The 24062-nt window shown below is 41.8% G+C and overlaps 1 protein-coding gene across 1 annotated transcript in view; it reads left to right on the forward strand.

Moving 5' to 3' along the window:
- Nucleotides 1–16584, forward strand: part of PLCG1 (phospholipase C gamma 1) — a 119032-nt gene extending 102448 nt beyond the window's left edge. The window contains exons 25-32 of the mRNA XM_069752344.1: nt 2375–2471; nt 2586–2810; nt 3206–3354; nt 3469–3583; nt 8398–8559; nt 8647–8735; nt 9182–9345; nt 13330–16584. Coding sequence (XP_069608445.1) covers nt 2375–2471; nt 2586–2810; nt 3206–3354; nt 3469–3583; nt 8398–8559; nt 8647–8735; nt 9182–9345; nt 13330–13372 — 1044 coding nt within the window. The 3' untranslated portion in view covers nt 13373–16584. The remainder of the gene's footprint in view (nt 1–2374; nt 2472–2585; nt 2811–3205; nt 3355–3468; nt 3584–8397; nt 8560–8646; nt 8736–9181; nt 9346–13329) is intronic.
- The last annotated feature ends 7478 nt before the right edge of the window (nt 16585–24062 follow it).

Consider the following 24062-nt stretch of genomic DNA (forward strand, 5'->3'; position numbering starts at 1 on the left):
CAGGTCTGTGAGAGCCAGAAATCTTGATTGTTTGTTTCTGACCAAATACGTATTTTCCACCAGAATATGCAAATAAAATGTTAAAAAAACAGACAATGTGATTTTCTGGATTTTTTTTTCTCAGTTTGTCTCCCATAGTTGAGGTCTACCTATGATGTAAATTACAGACGCCTCTCATCTTTTTAAGTGGTGGAACTTGCACTATTGCTGACTGACTAAATACTTTTTTGCCCCACTGTACATACATACATACATACATACATACATACATACATACATACATACATACATACATACATACATACATACATACATAGATACATACATAGATACATACATAGATACATACATACATAGATACATACATAGATACATACATAGATACATACATAGATAGATAGATACATACATACATAGATACATACATACATAGATAGATACATACATACATAGATACATACATACATACATAGATACATAGATACATACATACATAGATACATACATACATACATACATACATACATAGATACATACATACATACATACATAGATACATACATAGATACATACATACATGGATACATACATGGATACATACATGGATACATACATGGATACATACATACATAGATACATACATACATACATAGATACATACATACATAGATACATACATACATAGATACATACATAGATACATACATAGATACATACATACAAAGATACATACAAAGATACATACATAGATACATACATACAAAGATACATACAAAGATACATACATACATACAAAGATACATACAAAGATACATAGATACTGTAGCGTTTCCCCCACTCCGTGTCTTGGGGGACACTCGCTTGGCACGGGAATAACACATACAGGCACGGTTAGAGTACAGTCCGTTTCATTACATCCACGAAACATTATAGGACATCAGTCAGTTCATATAGCAGATGGGCTTCTCTGCCGTATATTTTATAATCCCCTTGTCCGGGGTTACCTTTCAAGAGTTCCACTCCTCACACTGACTTCATGTCAGTCCCAGGTCCTCAACACAGACCGTCCAGGTCCACGGTCTCTAGGTGCTTCCAGGACGTCTCCACTCCCAGGAGACTCCAACACTGACCGTCCAGGACCTACAGCACACAGGCCACTCAGTGCCAAAACCCAACCATGTGCTATTCAGGAATTCCCAGGATTTCCAACACCGGCTTCCAGGGCCTTGCACTTGGACCATTCAGATCCAAACACAGGAACCCTGTGACCCACACCCTGGTCACATTACATACCCGTAGCCACTCCCTTGGGTGTGAGTGTGGGTGTGTGGCTAGTTTGACCCACCCATCTCTCATAAATAGCCCTGCCAGCCTCCCATTATAAACATACAAAATACTTGTGGGATTATAGGTCCCAGAACCGACTTATTTCAGGCTGACCGCGCAGAGTATCCTCCTCTGCGACACACATATCGGCCATTCACAATACTGCCGGACTTTATCACATCACCACAGTCATGCCTGCGATTGCCATGCATTCCTATGGCCTCAATACGCCTCCGTGCGTATACTGGGGAGACCATGCAGCACCCCCTACCTGTTATAGGGGTCACTGCATCACAATACATACATACATACATACATACATACATACATACATACATACATACATACATACATACATACATATCTCTATAGTATAGTAGGATGGCCTGCTTTCTATATGGGGAATTTGGACTGCTCACACTCCTACGGCTGCACGATCTTATGTGCTGTTTACTGTGCAATGAGATTTTAGAATATTGTTGCAAATGTGCATGTTGACTGCCTGGTTGTTTAAAGTCTGTGGCCAGTCCAGAGTAGTTAAAGGGCTTCTCTCCTCTGATCACTCTATTTTTGATTTAGTGTTTGTAGTGATGAGCGAGCATGCTCGAGTGTTAACACTGTTAGTCGCCGTGGCTGCATGTCTCGTGGCTGTTGGACAGCCGCAATACTTGCATGGATTGCCTGTTTGCTAGGCAATCCATGCAGGCAGGTGTTGTGGCTGTCAAACAACCGTAAGACACGCAGGCGCAAGGTCTCTAACATACTGTTAAAGCACGCCGAAGACGCTCTGAGCACGCTCGCTCATCACTAGTGTTCAGCTCTAATCTATACTCTGACCTGGCAGTAAGTATTCAATTTTTTTACTGCACAACTACATGAGTGGCCAGGTAACTGCATTACCACCACTACATTAATATGCCAGGTTTTCTGCAGTGAGAGGTGCTTTTTGTAATCGCTCTACTTTCTAGCTGGCTAATTGAACTTTGAACAGGGTAATTCTTTGCTTGAAAATAGGTTTTATAAATAACTTTTTTTTGCTATTTATCAGCTCACAGAGGGGAAAATCATGGAGCGAAGGAAGAAAATTGCCTTAGAGTTGTCTGAACTTGTCATTTATTGTCGTCCTGTGCCCTTTGATGAAGAGAGTAAGTCCATGGGTTTAACCTAACGAGAACATATTAGTAACTGTTTTAAATATCCAGGTCGGAGAATATTAGACCTTGTGAATAGCACCATTGATACCTTTCTTTCTTTAACAGAGATTGGCACAGAGAGGGCATGTTATCGAGACATGTCCTCTTTCCCTGAAACTAAAGCAGAGAAGTATGTCAATAAGCAAAAAGGCAAGAAGTTCCTGCAGTACAATCGACGTCAGTTGTCTCGCATTTACCCCAAAGGTCAACGTCTAGATTCCTCTAACTATGACCCATTGAATATGTGGATCTGTGGTAGTCAGTTGGTAGCTCTTAATTTCCAGACACCAGGTAACTTAACTTTTTTATTGTTTTTATTTTTTAGCCTCATATTTAAGCCTCACGCACACAGCAGTATCATGGCTCCACACATCCTCCATTGTAGAGTGCCTCAGTAGTACCCTCACTGTACCTCCTGGTTCTGCTGCATTGGGCATCATATTATGGAGGTATTCTCCGTTGTAGAGTGCCTCAGTAGTACCCTCACTGTACCTCCTGGTTCTGCTGCATTGGGCATCATATTATGGAGGTATTCTCTTCTAGGAGCATATCTCCAGCACATGACATCCCTGCCAATGGGAAGTCCATGGGCTGCTGTGTTCATGAGGTCAAAGTCTGTCTTATTGCACTATTCTAAGTTCTACATTTTCCTATGGCATTTATTTTCTTTTTTTTTTTTTCTTCAGACAAACCAATGCAGATGAACCAAGCTCTGTTCCAGTCAGGCGGCCGATGCGGCTATGTATTTCAGCCAAACGGAATGAGAGATGAAATGTTTGATCCATTTGACAAATGTTCCCTTCATATGTTGGAGCCAATCATTATCTGTGTCGAGGTAAGACTTTGGAGTTCAGTCTAGACTAAAGAAAAAAAATGCTTATATGTAATAGTTGATAAAGGACTATAGCCAGATCATTCAGAAACTGATGATATTCTTCTCTGTTCTCAGATACTTGGTGCTAGACACTTGCCTAAAAATGGCAGAGGTATTGTGTGCCCATTTGTAGAAGTGGAAATTTGTGGAGCAGAATATGACAATGCCAAAGTGAAAACAGAAATTGTAGGTAAGATAATGTTGGATATGTGTAGGATACGCACATGTTGAGAGAACTAGTGTTGTTTTTTCCTTTGGGGTGAAATGGTGTTATGTATCCTATTGGGTGCAAAATACAGACAGTGGTACCTGTGTGTGCAAGAATTTATTAAGGCATCTGTTTTGTCATTCTAATATTTTTCATACATTTTTATTACACTATTGATGTATCCGGATCTCTGCTTTTGATTCTTTACCTCCATTATTTATTTATTTATTTATTTTTTCTTTTAAATTAATAATGACACGTTGTTCTGCATTTTGCACTGTTGAACATTTGTTGTTTTTTAAGGAAAGTTTTTCAATCCTTCATACACCCAATATTTTATACCCTTTTGTATAATAAAGATGACATTGGCTTGATCATTTGGATGTTTTGTGAGGGTTATTCGTAGGGACGTTTATAAAATACTGCTTGAAAGTTTGTGAACCTTTCCAAATGTTCCATATTTTTGCTTAAATTTGACTTGAGACTGCATCAGATTTTTGCGCAAATCCTACAAGTAGATAGAAAGGCAAATCAAATAAATGAGTTAAAAAAATACTAGACTTTTTCACTTTTTTTTAATTAAGGAAAATTACCCAATATCATTTTTGTGAGTGGCAAAAGTATGTGAACCTTCTTGAATTCGCAGATAATTTGAAGGTGACATTAGAGTTTGGTGTTTTAAGGTACCGTCACACTGAACGATATCGCTAGCGATCCGTGACGTTGCAGCGTCCTGGCTAGCGATATCGTTCAGTTTGACACGCAGCAGCGATCAGGATCCTGCTGCGATGTCGTTGGTCGCTGCAGAAAGTCCAGAACTTTATTTGGTCGCTGGACTTCCTGCTGACATCGCTGAATCGGCGTGTGTGACGCCGATCCAGCGATGTCTTCACTGGTAACCAGGGTAAACATTGGGTTACTAAGCGCAGGGCTGCGCTTAGTAACCCGATGGTTACCAGCGTAAACGTTAAAAAAACAAACACTACATACTTACCTTCAGCTGTCTGTCCCCGGCGCTGTGCTTCTCTGCACTCCTCCTGCATCCTGTGTTAGCGCCGGCCAGCCGGAAAGCACAGCGGTGACGTCACCGCTCTGCTTTCCGGCTGACCGGCGCTGACAGTGCAGAGGAAAGCAGAGCGCCGGGGGACAGACAGCTGAAGGTAAGTATGTAGTGTTTGTTTTTTTTAACGTTTACGCTGGTAACCATGGTAAACATCGGGTTACTAAGCGCGGCCTTGCGCTTAGTAACACGATGTTTACCCTGGTTACCGGGGACCTCGGGATCGTTGGTCGCTGGAGAGCTGTCTGTGTGACAGCTCTCCAGCGACCAAACAGCGACGCTGCAGCGATCGACATCGTTGTCGGTATCGCTGCAGCGACGCTTAGTGTGACGGTACCCTTACTTAGGTAAGCAAGATGTTTTATTTAAAGAATAGGGATTTAACAAAGTCTAACAGTTACAATACATTTATGTGGAAATGTATTCATCATGGCATTGATAAAAGAGATTTTAAGAGCTCAGATGAGATTGTAGGTGCTCATCAGTCTGGAAAGGGTTATAAACATCTCTAAAAGGTTTGCGCTCCACCAATGCCAGGTAAGATAAGTTGTGCATAAATGAAAAAAATCAAGACCATTTAAATCTTCCCAGGAGTGGTTGACCAACAAAGATCACTCCAAAATGTATAACAGTCCAGGGAGTCACAAAAGGAACCCAAAGTAACCTCCAAGCAACTAAAGGCCCCTCTCTCTCACAATTGGCTAATGCTAATGTTCATTAGTCCATCATCAGGAGGACACTGAACAACAATGATGTGCATGGCCGGATTGTAAGGAGACAATGCTCTCCTAAATAATGAACATTGTTGTCCGTCTGCAGTTTGCTAAAGATCACCTGGACATGTCAGAAGACTACTGAAACAATGATTGAATTCTAATAGAAAATGCTTAAGGAAATTGTCAGGATATCTGTCTGTAAGCTGACTCTCAAGAGAATGTAGATAATGCAACAAAACAACCCAAAGCACACAAGTTGTTCTACAAAAGAATGGTTAAAGAAGAATAAAGAAAAACTTGGAATGGCCAAGTCAATGTCTTGACTAGAGATGAGTGAACATCGTTGGCTCCCTCCTTATTCGGCAAGCTATAGCGCTTACCGAAGAAGCTGTATCGGGAACTCGGATACCTGTAGCGCTCCCGATGATCAGCTGTTCGGCGCCCCAGCTGCATGTGTCATGGCTGTGTGACAGTCACAACACATGCATGGAGATCTTGTGTGTTGTGACTGTCGCACAGCTACGACACATGCAGCTGTGGCGCTGAACAGCTGATCATCAGGAGCGCTCCAGGTATCCGGGTTCCAGGTACAGCTTCTTCAGTAAGCGCTATAGCTTGCCGAATAAAGAGGGAGCCAACGATGTTCACTCATCTCTAGTCTTGACCCTAATCCTATGGAAATGTTATGGAAGGATTTGATGGAAGCAGTTAATGGGAGAGAACCCCACGTACATAACTGAGTTGAAGCTGTTTTGTTGTGAGGAATGGGTTAAAATTCCTCCAAGCCAATGTACAGAACTAATCAACAATTACTGGAGATTTGTAATGAAGTTATTGCTGCACAACAGAAAACAGATACTGAAAACAGGGGATATAATTAAGCACACCAGTAGCGCTTCAGAAACTGTGAATCCTGCAGCGGATACAAATACAGTGCCACCCTTCTGCATTAGTAGCTATAAACAGGTATATATATAAAAATAATCCGCGCTGGGTTCTCCAGTTTTGTGACCACTAAATACCTCCAAAAAACAATAAATATTTGCACCTTTTATATGACAATAAAAAACTATTAAAAATAATAAGTTTGTGCTGTGTTTTAAAATAGCTCCACCGCGGAGCACAACATTACCATAAGGAAATTCTGAGCGAGATAATAAATAGATTTTTTACCTAGTGCAGTATAGTCGATAATATCCACAGTTCCCTTTAGTCGGTCTTTGTAAAAGTCCAAATGTGGAAAAATGTGGCTTTGGTGGAGTTTTTTTTTCCTCTTTTGCTTTCACGTGAGCGGGCTCCAGGCAGTGCCCCGGCCGGCGGCAAACAGCTCTATGCTCGCTCACTGCTAGTAGCGACTAAGCGCTGTTGTGCAGCTCTCAGTTCTCTGCCTCTGCAGGACCTTGCGTGACGTCACGGTCATGTGATTGCTCACGTGACTTGCTACAGATAGCACGGTGGACCAATTTCGGAAATCACGTGAAAGCAAAAGAGGAAAAAAAACTCCACCGAAGCCACATTTTTCCACATTTGGACTTTTACAAAGACCGACTAAAGGGAACTGTGGATATTATCGACTATACTGCACTAGGTAAAAAATCAATTTATTATCTCGCTCAGAATTTCCTTATGGTAATGTTGTGCTCCACGGTGGAGCTATTTTAAAACACAGCACAAACTTATTATTTTTAATAGTTTTTTATTGTCATATAAAAGGTGCAAATATTTATTGTTTTTTGGAGGTATTTAGTGGTCACAAAACTGGAGAACCCAGCGCGGATTATTTTTATATATATACCAGATACTGAAAACAGTCACATACTTTTGCAACTTACAGACAATGTGGTTTTGGATCACAATGTAGTTTTGGGGGGAAAATGCAAATCCCATTCCCAAAATTTCTAGGCCATGCAGATATTTTTGAGCAACCCCAACTTACAAGTATCTTGAATGACACTTGGGTTAAATTTTTCAAAATTTGGGACCCTTGGATAGCATGCGCTCATCCACACTTATCAAGTCCTTGTCTGTCCTTTTGTTTAATTGTGTGCCATAACACATCAACTCCTAGTCTCTTCATTCTCATTTTTGGTTTGCTTCTTCGTCCCTTATCCCCCTTATCTATCCTGCCTTCTCCCCTTTTTCATTTTGGTACTTCTGTAGACTCCAAATTTACTACTGTACTGAAGTTATATGCCATTACTTTCTTTTGTGTTCACAAGACTTTTGTGTAAAGTGCCTGAGTCGTATACCAAATTTTACATTTGGTTATGTTCATGAAACACAAAATATTTGAACGAGAAAATACCGAACATAAAAGTTGATAAACAATAGGCTATTTTATTTTTATATTTCATTTAAAAAATGTACTCAACTGGGAAACCATTATATAATTTTTGTCTAATGAATAGATTTGTAACATAGTAACATAGTCAGTAAGGCCGAAAAAAGACATTTGTCCATCCAGTTCAGCCTATATTCCATCATAATAAATCCCCAGATCTACGTCCTTCTACAGAACCTAATAATTGTATGATACAATATTGTTCTGCTCCAGGAAGACATCCAGGCCTCTCTTGAGCCCCTCGACTGAGTTCGCCATCACCACCTCCTCAGGCAAGCAATTCCAGATTCTCACTGCCCTAACAGTAAAGATAGTAACATAGTTATTTGTGAGAAGTTAGATCAGTTTGGGGGGGACATCATATCATCTCTACGTTGACTCCCCTGTCCCAGGGATCAGTGGGGGGTCCCAAAGGTTGTTCCTCCAATTTACCATCGGTAATAGTTTCTGCAATAAAAAGGTTTTTTTTTTTTTACTTTCTGGGATGCTGTCTTTAAGAACCCATACACTTAATGAGTTTATTCATGTCAGTACAACCTCTTCCCACCTTAAGACATTCTTCGAATCTGTAAAATACTATGGTACAATTTAGCTTCTCTAATTGTCAGACGATCTTGAGAGATGAGGCCTTTATACTGTTGTTTTTTTTTCTCTTATCTCTTTTTGGGATTCTCCACAGTTGACAATGGTCTGAATCCAGTGTGGCCTCAAAAACCTTTCCAGTTTCTTATTGCGAATCCAGAGTTTGCCCTCCTACGATTTGTTGTCTATGAAGAAGACATGTTCAGTGATCAGAACTTTCTGGCCCAAGCGTCTTTTGTGGTGCGTGGCCTTAAAACAGGTACAGTATAAAATGAGATGGTACATCAGCAAGAATGCCTATGTGGTTGAGTTCTTCAAATGAGTAAAAATTTTGTACAAATTGAAGGTTTCAGAGCAGTTCCCCTGAAGAATAATTACACTGAAGACTTGGAGCTGGCTTCTCTCCTTATCCGGTTAGACATCTACTCCAGTAAGGTAAGACCTCATGGAGGAGCAGTTTACATTTAAAGAAGTGTCCAGGTATTAACTGAAACAATTAATTTTCAATTTTTTTTTTTAGAACTTGAATGTCAAATTGAGACCTAAAAATCGTTATCTCGTTTTTAGACTCCAAAAAGTAGTAACCTGTAGTTGTGGCCTCTCCTAGATCCCCCAGATCCAATAGTAACCTCTGATTTCCCAGGTTTACACTGGGCTGTCTTCCCCTACTAATTGAATGTTTATTCCCTATCATGGGGATCTTTGGTTCATAGTATTGTATTAGGCCTAGCCTCATAGGCCTAATGTAGATTTAACAGTTTTAATTATATGTGAAGTTGCTGTTGCAAAATTCCTTTTTATTACGTTTTTGTTTTAGAAGTAGCTTTAGTCATGGATATGTTATTATGGCTGTTATAACGTACATTTAACTATTATTTTAGCAGGAGAATGGTGAACTAAATGGGGCTACTGCACCTCGAGAGCGTGTTGGTGATTCCACTGCGAGGTTACGGGATGGCTTTGCAGATTCTCGATATGCTGCACATCAGCTGGATGACTTTCGAATCTCTCAAGAATTTACAGATGGGTTTGATAGAGATAGGAGGTAAAGTCACAACTGGGGCTGTTTATTGTGAAAACTTAAGTTGTTGTTGGCTTACGTGATTTCATTTTCAGATTGTCTGCTAGGGCTTAAGTTTATCATCAAGGGAGGTCATCTGCTTGGGACCCACACTCTCAACCAGGGTAAAGCTCTGCTAAGAAGAGTAGTTCTCTCTTTGGAACAAACCTCTTTGCATGTACTACATGGACAGCCATTAATTTGAAATGTCTTAACTGAATTAATTGATCATTGGCTTTTGCAAAATGTTTCCTTTATGCTCCTATATAATTTACAGTTGTGTGAAAGTGTTTGCCCCCTTCCTGATTTCCTATTCTTTTCATGTTTTTCACACTTAAATGTTTCAGATCACCAAACAAATTTAAATGTTAGATGACACAAGTAAACACAAAATGCAGGGTTTTTTAAATGAAGGTCTTTATTAAGGGAAAAAGAGATCCAAACCTACATGGCCTTGTATGAAAAAGTGATTGCCCCATAAAACTAATAACTGGTTGTGCCACCCTTTGCAGCAACAACTGCAATCAAGTGTTTGCGATAACTGGCATTGAGTTTTTTTATACAATGCTCTGGAGGAATTTTGATCCGCTCATCTTTGCAGAATTGTTGCAATTCAGCCACATTGGAGGGTTTCCAAGCATGAACTGCCTTTTTAAGGTCATGCCACAGGATCTCAATCAGAATAAAGCGAACCTGTCAGCTGTTTTGGCCGATATAAGATATGGCCACCACCTTTCAGGGCTTATTTACAGCATTCTATAAGTTTTAACATATTCACCCAGGGGGCGGTCCGGTCCAATGGGTGTCGCAGGTCTGGGTCCAGCGCCTCCCATCTTCTTGCAATGCCGTCCTCCTGCTGCGTCATGTCTCCCTGGCACCGTGCTCCTGCGCAGGCGTACTCCTCAGGGGTTCCATAGAGGCAATTGCTGAACGGAAGGAATTCCAGCTTAAAATGACATCGGCGCACCCACCGGTAGTAGCTTGAGTTCCAGTATCGGACAGAGTGAGCCGTCCTTCTTTGGGACCACAAAGAGTTTGCAGTATAAATCTGAGAAGTGTTCCTTAGAGGGAACAGATATGATGGCCCGTGCCCAGAGAAGAGAGTCGATGGCTTGAAAGAAACCGGGAACCTTTTTGGAGGTCGGGGCACGAAGAAATGTCTGCTTCTGAGAGAATAAAATTCTATCTTGTAGTCTGTGGTAACAATCTCCCTGACCCAGGCATCATTAAGTACGAAGAGCCATACGTCCCTGTAAAGAAGACTGTCAACCCACCTTGAGAGGATTCCCAGGTGGGGATGACCCGTGATGCATAAGAGACTCTACAGTTGAAACCAGTTTACATACACTATATAAAAAGACACATATGCATGTTTTTTTCAATATCTGAAATGAAATCAGAATAAACCTTTCCCGTTTTAGGTCAGCTAGGATTATTATTATGCGGCATAAATAGTAAAAAAAAAATGTAATGTTAAAAATAATAAAAAAAACAAAAAACCTGCTATTCTCACTTAGCGGTCTGGGTAATTTCGCAATGCATCCTGGGAACGAAAGATGGCGGCAGCCGTGCACGTATCGCTGGAGCTTTAGTGGATCCTAGGGGGTGAGTATATAATTTTCTGCGAGGCTTGCAAGGTAGAACGGTTGCAATTTAGGCAGAAACCTGAGGCCTAACCTGTGGGCCACTTGTTTTTACAGAGGGGATAGGCGTATTGAATGATTGTGTGGGAGGGATGCAAGTGAGACTCCGTAGGTCTGGACATATGTATAGGCGTGGGTCTGCGGGGGGATGCTGAGGAGAGATAAGTCTAGGAGGGAAGGGAAAAAACACCACCTGGACAGAGCCTACCCGATCCTGGACGAAGAGAGCCTCATCTGAGCGAGTCTGTTCGCCTAAGACCGGTTCTGTAGAAAAAAAAACAATGCAGTGGAGCCGCAGCAGGGTATAACACAGTGGGGCCCGGAGGCAGAAGGAAGAAGGAAGAGGTGGGCCCAAGCAAGGTGCACAGAAAACCTCCGGTGAGCGAGAAATAAACAAGTGCTACCATAAGAGGGTAAGTGCGCCTGAGCCCTGGCTCACTGATTGCCTGGTGCGCACAAGGGGGTCATGAAAAAGCCCGCCAAGTAAAAGAAACAGGTGCTCCCATAGGAGGTAAAAGCGCAAGCAAGCCTTTGCTCTGATAGCTTAGCGCGCATGAGGCGGGGGGTTAGACATGTAAAAAGAGTAAAGGCCTGGAAAGCCAGGGATTACATTTTAGAGATTTTTCAGATTGTTGGAAATCGTGCTCTGACATGAGAGGAGCTGGTTCTCCTCGATCTATGCAGATGCCCCCAGCCGCCTTAAAGATGGACTGTGGAGAAAGAGAGAGGGACTATATCTGATGGTCAAGATCTTGACTCCTTCTCCATCCCAAGGATGACATCAGGAGCCCCTAGGTGAGGAGGGGGTCACTGGGAAAAGGCATCCTCCTTCCCGCACTGCTGTGGTCCCAGATGGTGCAGAAGAAGGTGTTGACCCTGAGAGTGGAGGGTCACTGACAAGTGGCAACAGTCTTCCTCCCCACCCGCTCCTAGAAGAGGGCTGGGTTGGGGAACAGGCAAGGACCAGCCACCACGAACCACCTGGAGATACGCTTGAAGTGTTAAGGGATAAGGTTGTGCCCCACAGAACATTACACCCTTTTACCCTGAAGAGAGTAACCCGAAAGACAAAAGGAAAAGATGAATAAATCAAAATAAGGTAACCTAAGGAAGAAAAAAAACATCTGGAATCAGATCTAGGTCTGCCTCATTCAGACCCTAAGCGAAAACTGACAAGCTTTGTGCCAGTCGGTGGGTTTAGCCTGCTGAGGAGGAGCCAACTCCTTTTTTTGCCTAATGTCCGCCTCCTAGCGTGTCCCTCAATAAAGCGATAAAGAAAAGATCCACCAAGAAAGAACAAGGGCAAACCTTCCCTTCACACTTGGAATGTTTTCCACTTCTTCTTCAACCATGATTCCTAATGAAAGTACAGATCTTTTTAAGGCTGATGAAGCACAGCTTAATACAATAAGAGTCATACTTTTGTAAATGTGATTGATACTTTAAAAAGTCCTGTGACCTCCCCTGACAAGTCTTTTTTATTATATACCTGACCTCCTCCATAAAAATAATTGTAGGGCCTCTGTTCTTAGGACTTAGTTCTTCCGTTCCTCTGTTGTTCCTCCTAGAAATCTATAAATCAATTTGTTTGGTGATTGGCCATATGAGAGGGGTGTGTCTTTTCAGTGTGGCACGGTCACTCTGAATTGGTCAGTCAGACTGTGTAGGGGCACACCCCTGACGGGTAACATCATGATGTCAACCCATTTAGGCTTCTTTCACACATCCGATTTTTGCCATCAGTCACAATCCGTTGGCTTGACGGATCCGTCACTGATTGTGACGGATCCGACTAGCGGATCTGGCTAATTGGATCGGAGCATCTCAGTTAAAAAAAAAAAAAGGAATCTATCGCTGGATTCCGTCATTTGACGGAACCGGCGCCATAGGCTATCATTTTAGCAAATGACGGACGGCAACGGATCCGTTGCTGTCCGTTTTTTCACATACACAAAAAACGTTACTTTGTCTGTTGTCTTCGGCCACCGGACAAACCATTTTCAATGTATCCGGCGAACGACAGATGAAATGTGAGGCCATCCGTCACAGTCCGTCGCTAATACAAGTCTATGAGAAAAAGACGGATTTGCTGGCATCAGTGCCGGATCAGTTTTTTCAAAATCCGACGGATTGCGACTGATGGTAAAAAAACTACTGTGTGAAAGGGGCCCTATTCTTCTCTAGGAGGAATAACAGAGGAAAATCACAATGTTCACTTTTTAGAAAAGATGCTCTTGATTTTTTTTTTATTTACTAAAACCAACATGGCACGAGAGGTGCTGTGCATATTTAAAGAGTTTAATCTTCACTATTCTTTTCTTCACAGGGTGCCACGAAAGACACGTTTGAGTGGAGATAACAGACTTTAAGGATGCTCGGTAACGGAGACTGATAAAACTTTCTGCAACAAGAATCCAGATTTAGTAATGTCCTTTTGGAAACCAGTGCCTCGATGTGGAACACTGCTGCCAGGCAGCTTGACTTTTGCACATTTGGTGTCGCAACTTAACATGACCCCAGAAAGGGTCATTTTGCTTAAGTGTCTCCAATGTTTCCGCAGCACAAACTGTAGGAGCTCTTTCCATATATAATGCCTTGTATATTAGTATGGCTGCTCTCCAAGACTGGGTTTCCAGTGGGCCATTTCCAGAGTAGAATACCGCAACTGCTTGATCTTTGGTCCTCTTCTATCAAACTGTCAAAGAAGAAGCTAAGGAATACTTTGTATTATTATTTCAGGTATTTCCCGTTCTTTGAGTACTGCACCACATTCCAGGGACTCAAGCAGTACAAGAATGATATATATTATATTTTTGTTCTTACTTTTTCGTGTGCACGGCCTTCGACCTCTCAATGCAATAGTTCTATTGGAACCATGGAAGCAAAATTTGGTATCTTGCTGCAATTACACCAAGCTTTACGTTTCATATTACACAGGAATGTTGGACTCTAGTACACCGTGTTAATTGTTTTTTGGGCCGATCATCACAAAGCCAGCCATTTTAGACAGATTTGGACAATCACACATTGCAGCTTGAACAATTCCAAGAAAGCCATCGTTAAGGGTTCTGTTCAAGAAAATCAATAGTGGTTAAAGAGGGTTGTCTGAGTTCAGGATAAAAGCCTATTGCCCACCACCCACCCCCCAAAAAAATTTAAAAAAAACCAAATTGTGCCACTTTTACCCATTAGGTAAGGATGTTGCTTTTTGGAAGGAGAGCCTTTGTTTTTTTTTCCTGAATATCAGACCAAACAAGTGGCCAGCTATTTTATTCTTGGTCTTTAAGGGGTACCTGGCTAGATGTATACTAGATGACAAAGCATCTTAAGTATTTTAATTTTAAAAAAAGTATTAAGGTTTAAGGTCTTTAGGTTAGTGTGGCCATATTTTATATGCCAATGTCCAGCCAATTATTTGGCCAGTCTTCTATTCATGAGGCCACATTAATTACTCGCAATTTTGTTGTTTTGATTTATCTTTAGAAATTGAATGTTAAGTAGGGGGGACATGCCCGTTTTTAGTTAGTGGAATTGTGGCCATGATACCTGGACCTCCCAGTTTTAAATTGGATTACCATGGAATGCAATAGTGACCCGAGTCTGGTATAATAGTGCTGCAGTAGATCTGGGTAGTGCAGCCATAATATGGATGTTGTGATGTGCCTGCCTTATAAACTTGCATTCCCGCTTTAGTAAGTGTATCTAGAAATGCACCACAACCTTATTGTTCTGTGAGGCCCAATAGACAATTCTGCAAAAAGACACAATATTCCATTTTCAAAAGAGCATGTGCCTTATTTCCGTTCAGATTTTCCTAACCGAGTGTCATATAGTCCTTCCAGAATTTTCTTTTAACCCTTTGGCTGGTTCACACAAGCAAGTTTAAACACCATCCTGATTGGCTCAAGACGTATGGCATCCACCATGCCAGTGAGCCTTGTGACATTGCACTATTATCAGTAGCACTTGCATCGGAAAGTCAGAATTAATTGTATACTCTTTCCACCAAACAAAGTAGTTTTTAACAAGATCTTAAAGGGAATCTCTCACTGGGTTTTTGCTACCCCCATCTGAGATCAGAAGACACAAAAGAGAAAATAGTAAAACCAAAAACACTCAGTTTGAAAAAATTATTGCAGTAATCCGCAAGTGCTAGTAAAAGATGTAAAAAACAGGGTATTTGGTTGATACGTTTTTTGCAAAAAATGTATACTAAGCTGCTCTACCAATCTTCACGGTATACCCTTATCAGAGCAGTCCTAACTAATGTATGCAATCCCTATCTGATGTATTTAAAAACCTGATCATCTGTATATAACCTGTGTGAACAGGGTTCAGAGAGGAAAAATCCATGTGTGCATACAGGGTAGAACAGCTTTTGTGCAGATAGCCCAAGAGGAGTGGTGGAACTCCCCAGTCTTGTAGACACAAGAGAACAATTATGGAAACAGGAACACATGGGCTACTTGCACAGTGAACAAGTCTGTATGATCATGTTCACACACCACCAAGAAACCTGAAGACACAAAAGAGAATAGTAAAACCAAAAACACTCAGTTTGAAAAAATTATTGCAGTAATCCGCAAGTGCTAGTAAAAGATGTAAAAAACAGGGTATTTGGTTGATACGTTTTTTGCAAAAAATGTATACTAAGCTGCTCTACCAATCTTCACGGTATACCCTTATCAGAGCAGTCCTAACTAATGTATGCAATCCCTATCTGATGTATTTAAAAACCTGATCATCTGTATATTACCTGTTTCCTGTTTCCTGTCCCCATCTGAGATCAGCATGATGTAGAGGCAGAGACCCCAATTCCAGCGATATCGCTTACTGGTCTGCTTGCTGTAGTATTTCATAAAATCAGTTTTATCTGTTGCAGATCTAGCAGTTCTCTGAATGCTGAGCTCTTTATAACCCCGCCCCCACCACTGATTGGCAGCTTTCTGCCTATGCAATGTGTACAGAAAGCTGCCAATCAGTGGTGTGGGTGGGGTTATACTTGGCACAAGAATATGAAGAACACCTGCTGATAAAATAGTGAATTTATCAAAACTACAGCAAACAGCCCAGTAAGAGCCACATTGCTGGAATCAGGGTCTCTGTCTCTAGATTATGCCGATTTCAGATTAAATGGCAAAAACCTGGTGACGGATATTCCCTTGAAAGGCTATGGACAACTATGTGACATGGACATTGAATTCAATATATCCACAGCCTTTAAACAAGTTGTATGTTATTAGATTAAAAAAAAGCATTGGCCCTCCCCTTTGTATATTTCTCTGTAGCCTAGTTCATCATGTTCTAATTATAGCCTAGTTCAAAGGGGTTATCCATCATGAGAAAAACTTACCTGCCTTTATCCAAAAAACGTGGTCCTTAGGTTGCAAATGATTTTGCAGCTCAGATCCATTTAACTCAATGCCAGGGAGGACCCATGGACAAAGGTGGCTATGTTTCTGAAAGATTTTCCAATCCTGAAACCGCCCCTTTGTCACTTTGAGGTTCGGTGTTGTTTTTACATTTGCTTCTATATTTTTCATGTTGCAAACTGAAGTGTCAATAAGCTGCTGTTTACAGATCTTGTGTCCATTTTATTCGCTGCTGTGACTGGGATGTGGGTTTGATTTGTTTTTATTCTTTGAATGGATTTTCCTGAGATTTAGGCTTCCCTATCAAAAGCGGTTTTTCATTCCCCCACTGCCAGCCTTCGTGTATTGTGATTTGGGGTCTCGTTTGAGACCCCTTACTGATCTCTGGAAGGAAAGAGACTACTAGCTGAGCCTCTCTTGCAGTACTTACACAGCCCCACTTTCTTACCTAGAACCAGGGGGAGGGGATCCAAGGTGTCCGCTGTGAAAATAGGATCTGTGAGGATGATGCTAAATCTTCCTTTCGCTTACATGGTGTTTATGGTCAGCCCTGTCCAACAAAGAAATGGGAAGTTCCTAGCTACTTCTTGTGCTAAATATTGTTAGATGAGACGATAATTCTTAAACAAGTATCCTTCCTTCCCAATTTATCAACATGCTGACAATCACCCGCAAATGAGCACAATGTTCATTTGTTGGGTGGTTTGATTGTTTTTACCAGGATAGGGTAGGATTCGTTTTCTGCAGCACATCGCGCCTTACAAACTGGAGCTGCGCTGCTGATCTCCTGATATTGTAAGGGAACAGAACAATCATGGTATTCTTTCTGTTTCCATCATTTTTGTGAGCCAGTATGAACCAGCCAGTAAATGAGCATCGAATGACTTGTTTATAGTCGGTCGGTGGTGGATTAATGGCCTGAAATCAGCCCGTCTAAATGGGCCGTAATCCTGGAATATTGGTTGAAGACCTATGTATGGCAGATACGCCTTGTGAATAGTGATGGGTCATTGGCGACCTGTCCGGCACAAAAAGCCAGCTCCCTTCTATGCACGATGGAAGCCAGCACCACAGTGAGAGACGCTTATAGTCCCTGAACGACTCAGAAACTTGGAAAATGATGGTGATCGGATGCAAAAGAACTGACTCCCCAAAAAGAGCCAGACTGCTTATCACTGCTTGTGAAACGAAGACCTCAAAACTCTCTTTAGAAAAACTAGCCTTGCTGCCCATTGCAACCAATCGCATCATAGCTTTCTTTTCTTCAGCTGATCTGAAAACATACAAGCTGTATTCTGATTGGTTGCAATGGGCAATTGTATACTCTTGCTCAGGCTATGCGGGTGAACATGGCCAGCTGCATTCTTTTAAGCAGTGACCACACGTTTTGATGTAAAGAAAACTTATCATAATAAAAAAGCTAAAAACCGTATACTCTCCTTTTATGAATCTTCTACTGCTCTTGTGCCAAGGCTTCACTCGTCCCCCCTGTGGTTCTCGTGTTTATTTTTATTTTTATTTTTTTCCGGCACTTGACACGTGACGGCTTCATCCCTTGATTGGCTATAGTGGTCAAGTGTCGACAAAACACATAATCGGGGAGGACGGTAAACCGGATCTGGGAGGGAGACCAGGAAAGCCTTGGACGGGAGAGGCAGAGGATTGATGTTTTTTGTTTGTTTTGTTTTTTTAACAAAATGATCCACAACAATCGTATTTTTTATGTAGCTAAGATCTGTTCAAATCTTTTCGAATTTGCCAATTACTGTATTCCACAGCAGATTTTTGAAGTAGAAATCTGCTCAGAAAATTCACAGCATTTCCAAATAAAGGTACTAGAATTTGGCAGATCAATTTGCGGGTCTCCGACCCATTGCCTGGGTCAGTAGTCTCTGGCCACCGGATGGGAGGCTAGCAAATCTCCTGCCTTCCAGGATCCCAGACACGGCTTTTGATTATAGCCGAGCCGGTGCAATGTCATCTCTGCATCAAGCCGCACACCAGCCCACGTAATCAAAAGCCGAGGATCCCGAAAGGTAAGAGGTTCCCATCTGGTGGCTGGAGACTACTGACCTTGCCGATGGATCGGAGTCCTGCACATCAATCCACCCAATTCTAAAGGGTACTCTAAGAATCAAAATAATGCCAATTTGCTGCATAGGTTTTGAACTGAAAATCCATTCCATCTTGCCACAAGCATATGGATTTCTGCAACCCCATTCAGATTCAGAACTTTTCATAACGATGTGGACAGATCATGTGTCCATGAACTAAACAAATAGTAAAGTGCTCGCATTAGGAATTAGTACCTCAATTATATTACTGGTTTCAAGTGAGTGATCAGATGGATTGATTCAGTTGGAAGCAGGCACATACAGTAGTGTTCAAAATAATAGCAGTATGTTCAAAAACATGAGTTAATCACAAAATCTTTATACTAGTTTTTATTTCCATGCATTGGGAATATTGCACTGTTTTCTAATTGAAAACCTAAAGAGAAATGTATATCATTTTTAACTACTTTACAGAAAATAACAAATAGGAACATTGGGATGTAATACAAAAATGTGGGTATACAAATAAATGGTAGGTTAGTGATTCACAGGAATGCTAATTCCTCAAAAAAAATAGTACATATTGTGAGTTTGTAAAGACAAACACAGACACTGCTATTTTTTAGAACGGCTTCACATCTATGTTGCATAGAGTCAACCAACTTCTGGGCCCTGTCACCTGTTATTCCAGCCCAGGAAGCTTGGACTACATCCCACAATTTTTTGGCATTTGTTGGCTTTGCTTCAGAAACGGAATTTTTGATGTCACCCCATAGAACACTTATCAGGTTAAGGCCTGGGGATTGGGCTGGCCTCTCCATAACCTCAATTTTCTTGTCCTGGAACCAAGATTTTCCTCATTTACTGGTGTGTTTAGGGTCATTGTCTTGTTGAAACACCCATTTCAATGGTATATCCTCTTCAGAGTAAGGAAACATGACCTCTTCAAGTATTTTAATATATACAAACTGGTCCGTGATCCTTGGTATGCGGTAAATAGGTCTGGCACCATAGTAAGAGAAATATGCCCATATAATGATGCTTGCACCACCATGCTTCACTGTCTGCAGGGTGTACTCTGGCTTGAATGCAGAGTTTGGGGGACGTCTGACGAACTATCTGCAGTCCATGGACCCAAAAAAGAGCAATTTTACTTTTATCAGTCCACAAAATGTTTCTCCAGTTCTCTTTAGGCCAGTTTGTGTTCTTTGGCAAATTGTATCCGCTTCAGTACATGTCGTGTGTTTTTTTTTTTTTGGCTGAGCCTTTGCCACTCTGGCTATACATCCATTTAAATGGTAGTCGTCCGTTTTCTTCCACGTCTCTCTGGTTTTCTTTCCATTTTAAAGCATTGGAGATCATTTTAGCTGAACAGCCTATCATTGTCTGCACTTCTTTATATGTTTTACCCTCTCCAATCAACTTTTTAAGCAAAGTACGCTGTTCTTCTGAACAATGTCTCAAACTACCCATATTTCTCAGGCTTTCAAGGAGAAATGCATGTACAACACGTCCTGGCTTGACCCTTAAATAAGGGCCACCTGATTCACACCTGTCTCTTCACAGAATGATTGACCTCACTAATTGACCTCCACACTGCTATTATTTTGAACACACCCCTTTTGATTACCATATTTTGCAGATTATAAAATGCTGCGGATTATAAGGCGCACTCCAACTTTTGAGGAGAAAATTAGGAAAAAAAAAACTTTTTTTTTTTTTTAATAAAATGGCTTCCTATAATGCATGCGTCTTACCGGGGGTGGTGGCTGCGGTGAAGCGGGGTCCCAGGGTCGCTGCTTGAAGAGGCAAGAGTGGAGCGCTGACGCGGGCTGGGATGAGGGGGTGTTTGCATGTGCGCTGCTGTGGTTGTTTTGCGGTGTGGGGGCTCCGCCGACATTTCATGAAAACCCACAACCCCCCCGCACTTACATGGTTTACTATGCGGTGGACTCCGGGAAAATGGCTGCCGAGGGCGGTGCATGTACAAATGGAAATCTCGGCACCAAGATTTCGGGAGATAAGATCTCGGCGCACATCTGAGCACCCCCTCAGCCTGTGGCCTGCAGAAACGCTCCACTCTTGCCTCCTCCACCAGCGACCCTGGGACCCTGCTCCACCATGGCTGGTAAGGTATATCCGCAATATAAGATGCACCCCCATTTTCCCTCCAAATTTGGTAATTATTCTAATACACACTCAAAAAACAGGCAGATCATGAATACTGAGTCTGTTGGTTTTCTTAGAATCTACTGCACCAACTGGTAAATTCTTTGACATGCTGTAATATAATTTATACCAAAAACAGTGATTAATCTGGTTAGTCACATTGGACTGCTATGATTTTGAACACTTCTGTATTAAGGTATGTTCAGGCCCGACATTTGTTGCAGACTTTATTAGGAAAGTTCTGCAACACGTTTGCTGTCTACATGCCCCTATTGTAACTGATGTATCAGGTTTAATGACACATTTTTCACATGGAAATCCTCAAAATGTGATACACTAAAAGTATTGTCGATATAGGGCTATTATTTTGCAGGGACCACACATCTGATACAAAGCATTCATATTTCCATAAGTAAGGCACATTCTGACCTAAAGTCACTATTCTTGACCATTGACTTCCTTGTATTTGTAAAGAAACGGCTAATGTACAGCAAATTATTTATCATTTCAATTCTGGCAAAAGCTGGATTAAACATCACTATGTTAGTAATAAAGCACATATTTATAAAAAGTCTGTGTACACTTACCATTATCCTTTTGAAAATTTAGGTTTAACTTTTTTTTTATTTTTGCAAACTTTTGCGAAATATATATATTTTGTGCAGCATGGAAAGTTATGAAATTTATCAAATAATTTTAAGAGGGAATTTGTCTTCATTCTTAGGAGAGAAAAAATTGCATGTTAGTGGCTTCCAAACTGTTGCCTTTCCTCGGTCTATTTGCCTGACTTCCGCTGCACTGAAATCAGAATGTACTCACTTGGAGCACAGATGATGTCAGTGATGGGTCAGCGCCTGTCTCCTAATCCGACTGTTGTGCTTACACGGTAATGGAAACCTTTTTCATTCATTGTATGCATCAAACAGTATAGGGGATAACTTCATGATTGCTGGGACCCCTAGCAAACCCTAGGGGCTTTTGAACCTTGACAGAGGGGTGCAGTAGCCCTGTCCTGGAGCAGAGGTGTGCATGTGAGGCCTCTGATCCATTCAGGCGATGTGCACACCTTGCGGATTCTTGTGCGGATTTTTCCGCACCGTTTTTTGCAAAATCCGCAGGTAAAATGCACTGTGGAGTACCTGCGGGTTTACTGTGGTTTTTGTGCCGATTCCTATTGAGGAGCAGGTGTAAACCGCTGCGGAATCCGCACAAAGAATTGACATGCTGCGAAAAATACAACGCAGCGTTTCCGCGCTGTATTTTCTGCACCATGTGCACTGTGGATTTTGTTTTCCATATGCTTACATGGTACTGTAAACTGCATGGAAAATTGTGAATCCGCAGCGTCCAATCCGCTGTGGATCCGCAGGCAAATCCACAACGCATGCACATAGCCTCATTGTCTAAGGAACTGCCAAGTACAGTGCTGAGCTTCCTACAGCAGTACCACAGACAAGAAACAGAGCTGTAGCCATGCATGCCTTTTAGGACATGTTGGGATTGCTGGGGCTCCCACTGCTCAGACCACTAGTGGTCAGCAGGTTATCCATGATCATAAAGGATAACTTTTTTTTTTTTTTTTTATAGAAATAATCCTTTAACTGCAGGAAAATAACAATGTTTTGCCATCAGTGTATAACAAAAAGCGATGCACCCTACTCTAAACAAGTTAGGCTTACTTATACTGTATAGCGCAATCATATTCCACAGCACTTTACAGATATTGTGGTTGCTGTGCCCACTGGGTCTCATAATCTAAATTGTCTTTGGCGTGTGTGATGAAACTGAAGTACCTGAAGAAAACCCAGGCAAACACAGGGAGACCATACAAACTCCTTGCAAGTAATGTCTTTGGTGGGATATGAACCCAGGACCCCAGCGCTGCAAAGCTACAATACTAAACACTGAACCACCGCCTTATGAACTGTGACCTCCGCCATGTAAAGATCGCAGAGTTCTAAGACACTTGCTTTAGTAAGGCTACTTTCACACTTGCGTCGGTATGGGGCCATCGCAAACCGTCGGCCCGACGGACAGTGTGTTAAATGTAGCACAACGTGGGCAGCGGATGCAGTTTTATAACGCATCTGCTGCCCATTATGAGTTCCGGGGAGAAGACGGCGGCGGAGTTTCGGCCGCGCATGCGCGGTTGAAAGTGGTGGACTCGACGCACAAAAAAAGTTACATTGAACTTTTTTTCGTGCCAACGGTCTGCCAAAACATGACGGATCCATCGCACGACGGATGCGACGTGTGGCCATGCGTCGCAATGAGTCGCTAATGCAAGTCTATGGAGAAACAACACATCCTGTGGGCACATTTGCAGGATGCGTTTTTTCTCCAAAACTACGCATTGCGACGTAGCCAAAACGACGGAAGTGTGAAAGTAGCCTTAATAGTTTACATGGAACCTGTCAGCAGGATTGTGCATAGTACCTTACACACAGGGTCCGGTTGGTCCCGTTTTTCTGAATGCAATGATACCTTGGTGGATGAAATCCGTCTTGTGGTTGTTTAATCTTTATTTTCAGTTAATGAAATTCTCGTGCTTTGGGGGGCTTTAAGTGGTACTCTGCTTATATACAGTTAGGGCCAGAAATATTTGGACAGTGACACAATTTTCGCGAGTTGGGCTCTGCATGCCACCACATTGGATTTGAAATGAAACCTCTACAACAGAATTCAAGTGCAGATTGTAACGTTTAATTTGAAGGGTTGAACAAAAATATCTGATAGAAAATGTAGGAATTGTACACATTTCTTTACAAACACTCCACATTTTAGGAGGTCAAAAGTAATTGGACAAATAAACATAACCCAAACAAAATATTTTTATTTTCAATATTTTGTTGCAAATCCTTTGGAGGCAATCACTGCCTTAAGTCTGGAACCCATGGACATCACCAAACGCTGGGTTTCCTCCTTAATGCTTTGCCAGGCCTTTACAGCCGCAGATTGCTTGTTTGTGGGTCTTTCCGTCTTAAAGGGACACTGTCACCTGAATTTGGAGGGAACAATCTTCAGCCACGGAGGCGGGGTTTTTGTGTTTTTGATTCACCCTTTCCTTACCCGCTGGCTGCATGCTGGCTGCAATATTGGATTGAAGTTCATTCTCTGTCCTCCGTAGTACATGCCTGCACAAAGCAATCTTGCCTTGCGCAGGCGTGTACTACTGAGGACAGAGAATGAACTTCAATCCAATATTGCATGCAGCCAGCGGGTAAGGAAAGGGTGAATCAAAAACACAAAAACCCCGCCTCCGTGGCTGAAGATTGTTCCCTCCAAATTCAGGTGACAGTGTCCCTTTAAGTCTGGATTTGAGTAAGTGAAATGCATGCTCAATTGGGTTTAGATCTGGAGATTGACTTGGCCATTGCAGAATGTTCCACTTTTTGGCACTCATGAACTCCTGGGTAGCTTTGGCTCATTGTCCATCTGTACTATGAAGCGCCGTCCAATCAACT

This window comes from Ranitomeya imitator, chromosome 2 (assembly GCF_032444005.1).
Source record: "Ranitomeya imitator isolate aRanImi1 chromosome 2, aRanImi1.pri, whole genome shotgun sequence".
NCBI classification, from domain to species: Eukaryota; Metazoa; Chordata; class Amphibia; order Anura; family Dendrobatidae; genus Ranitomeya; species Ranitomeya imitator.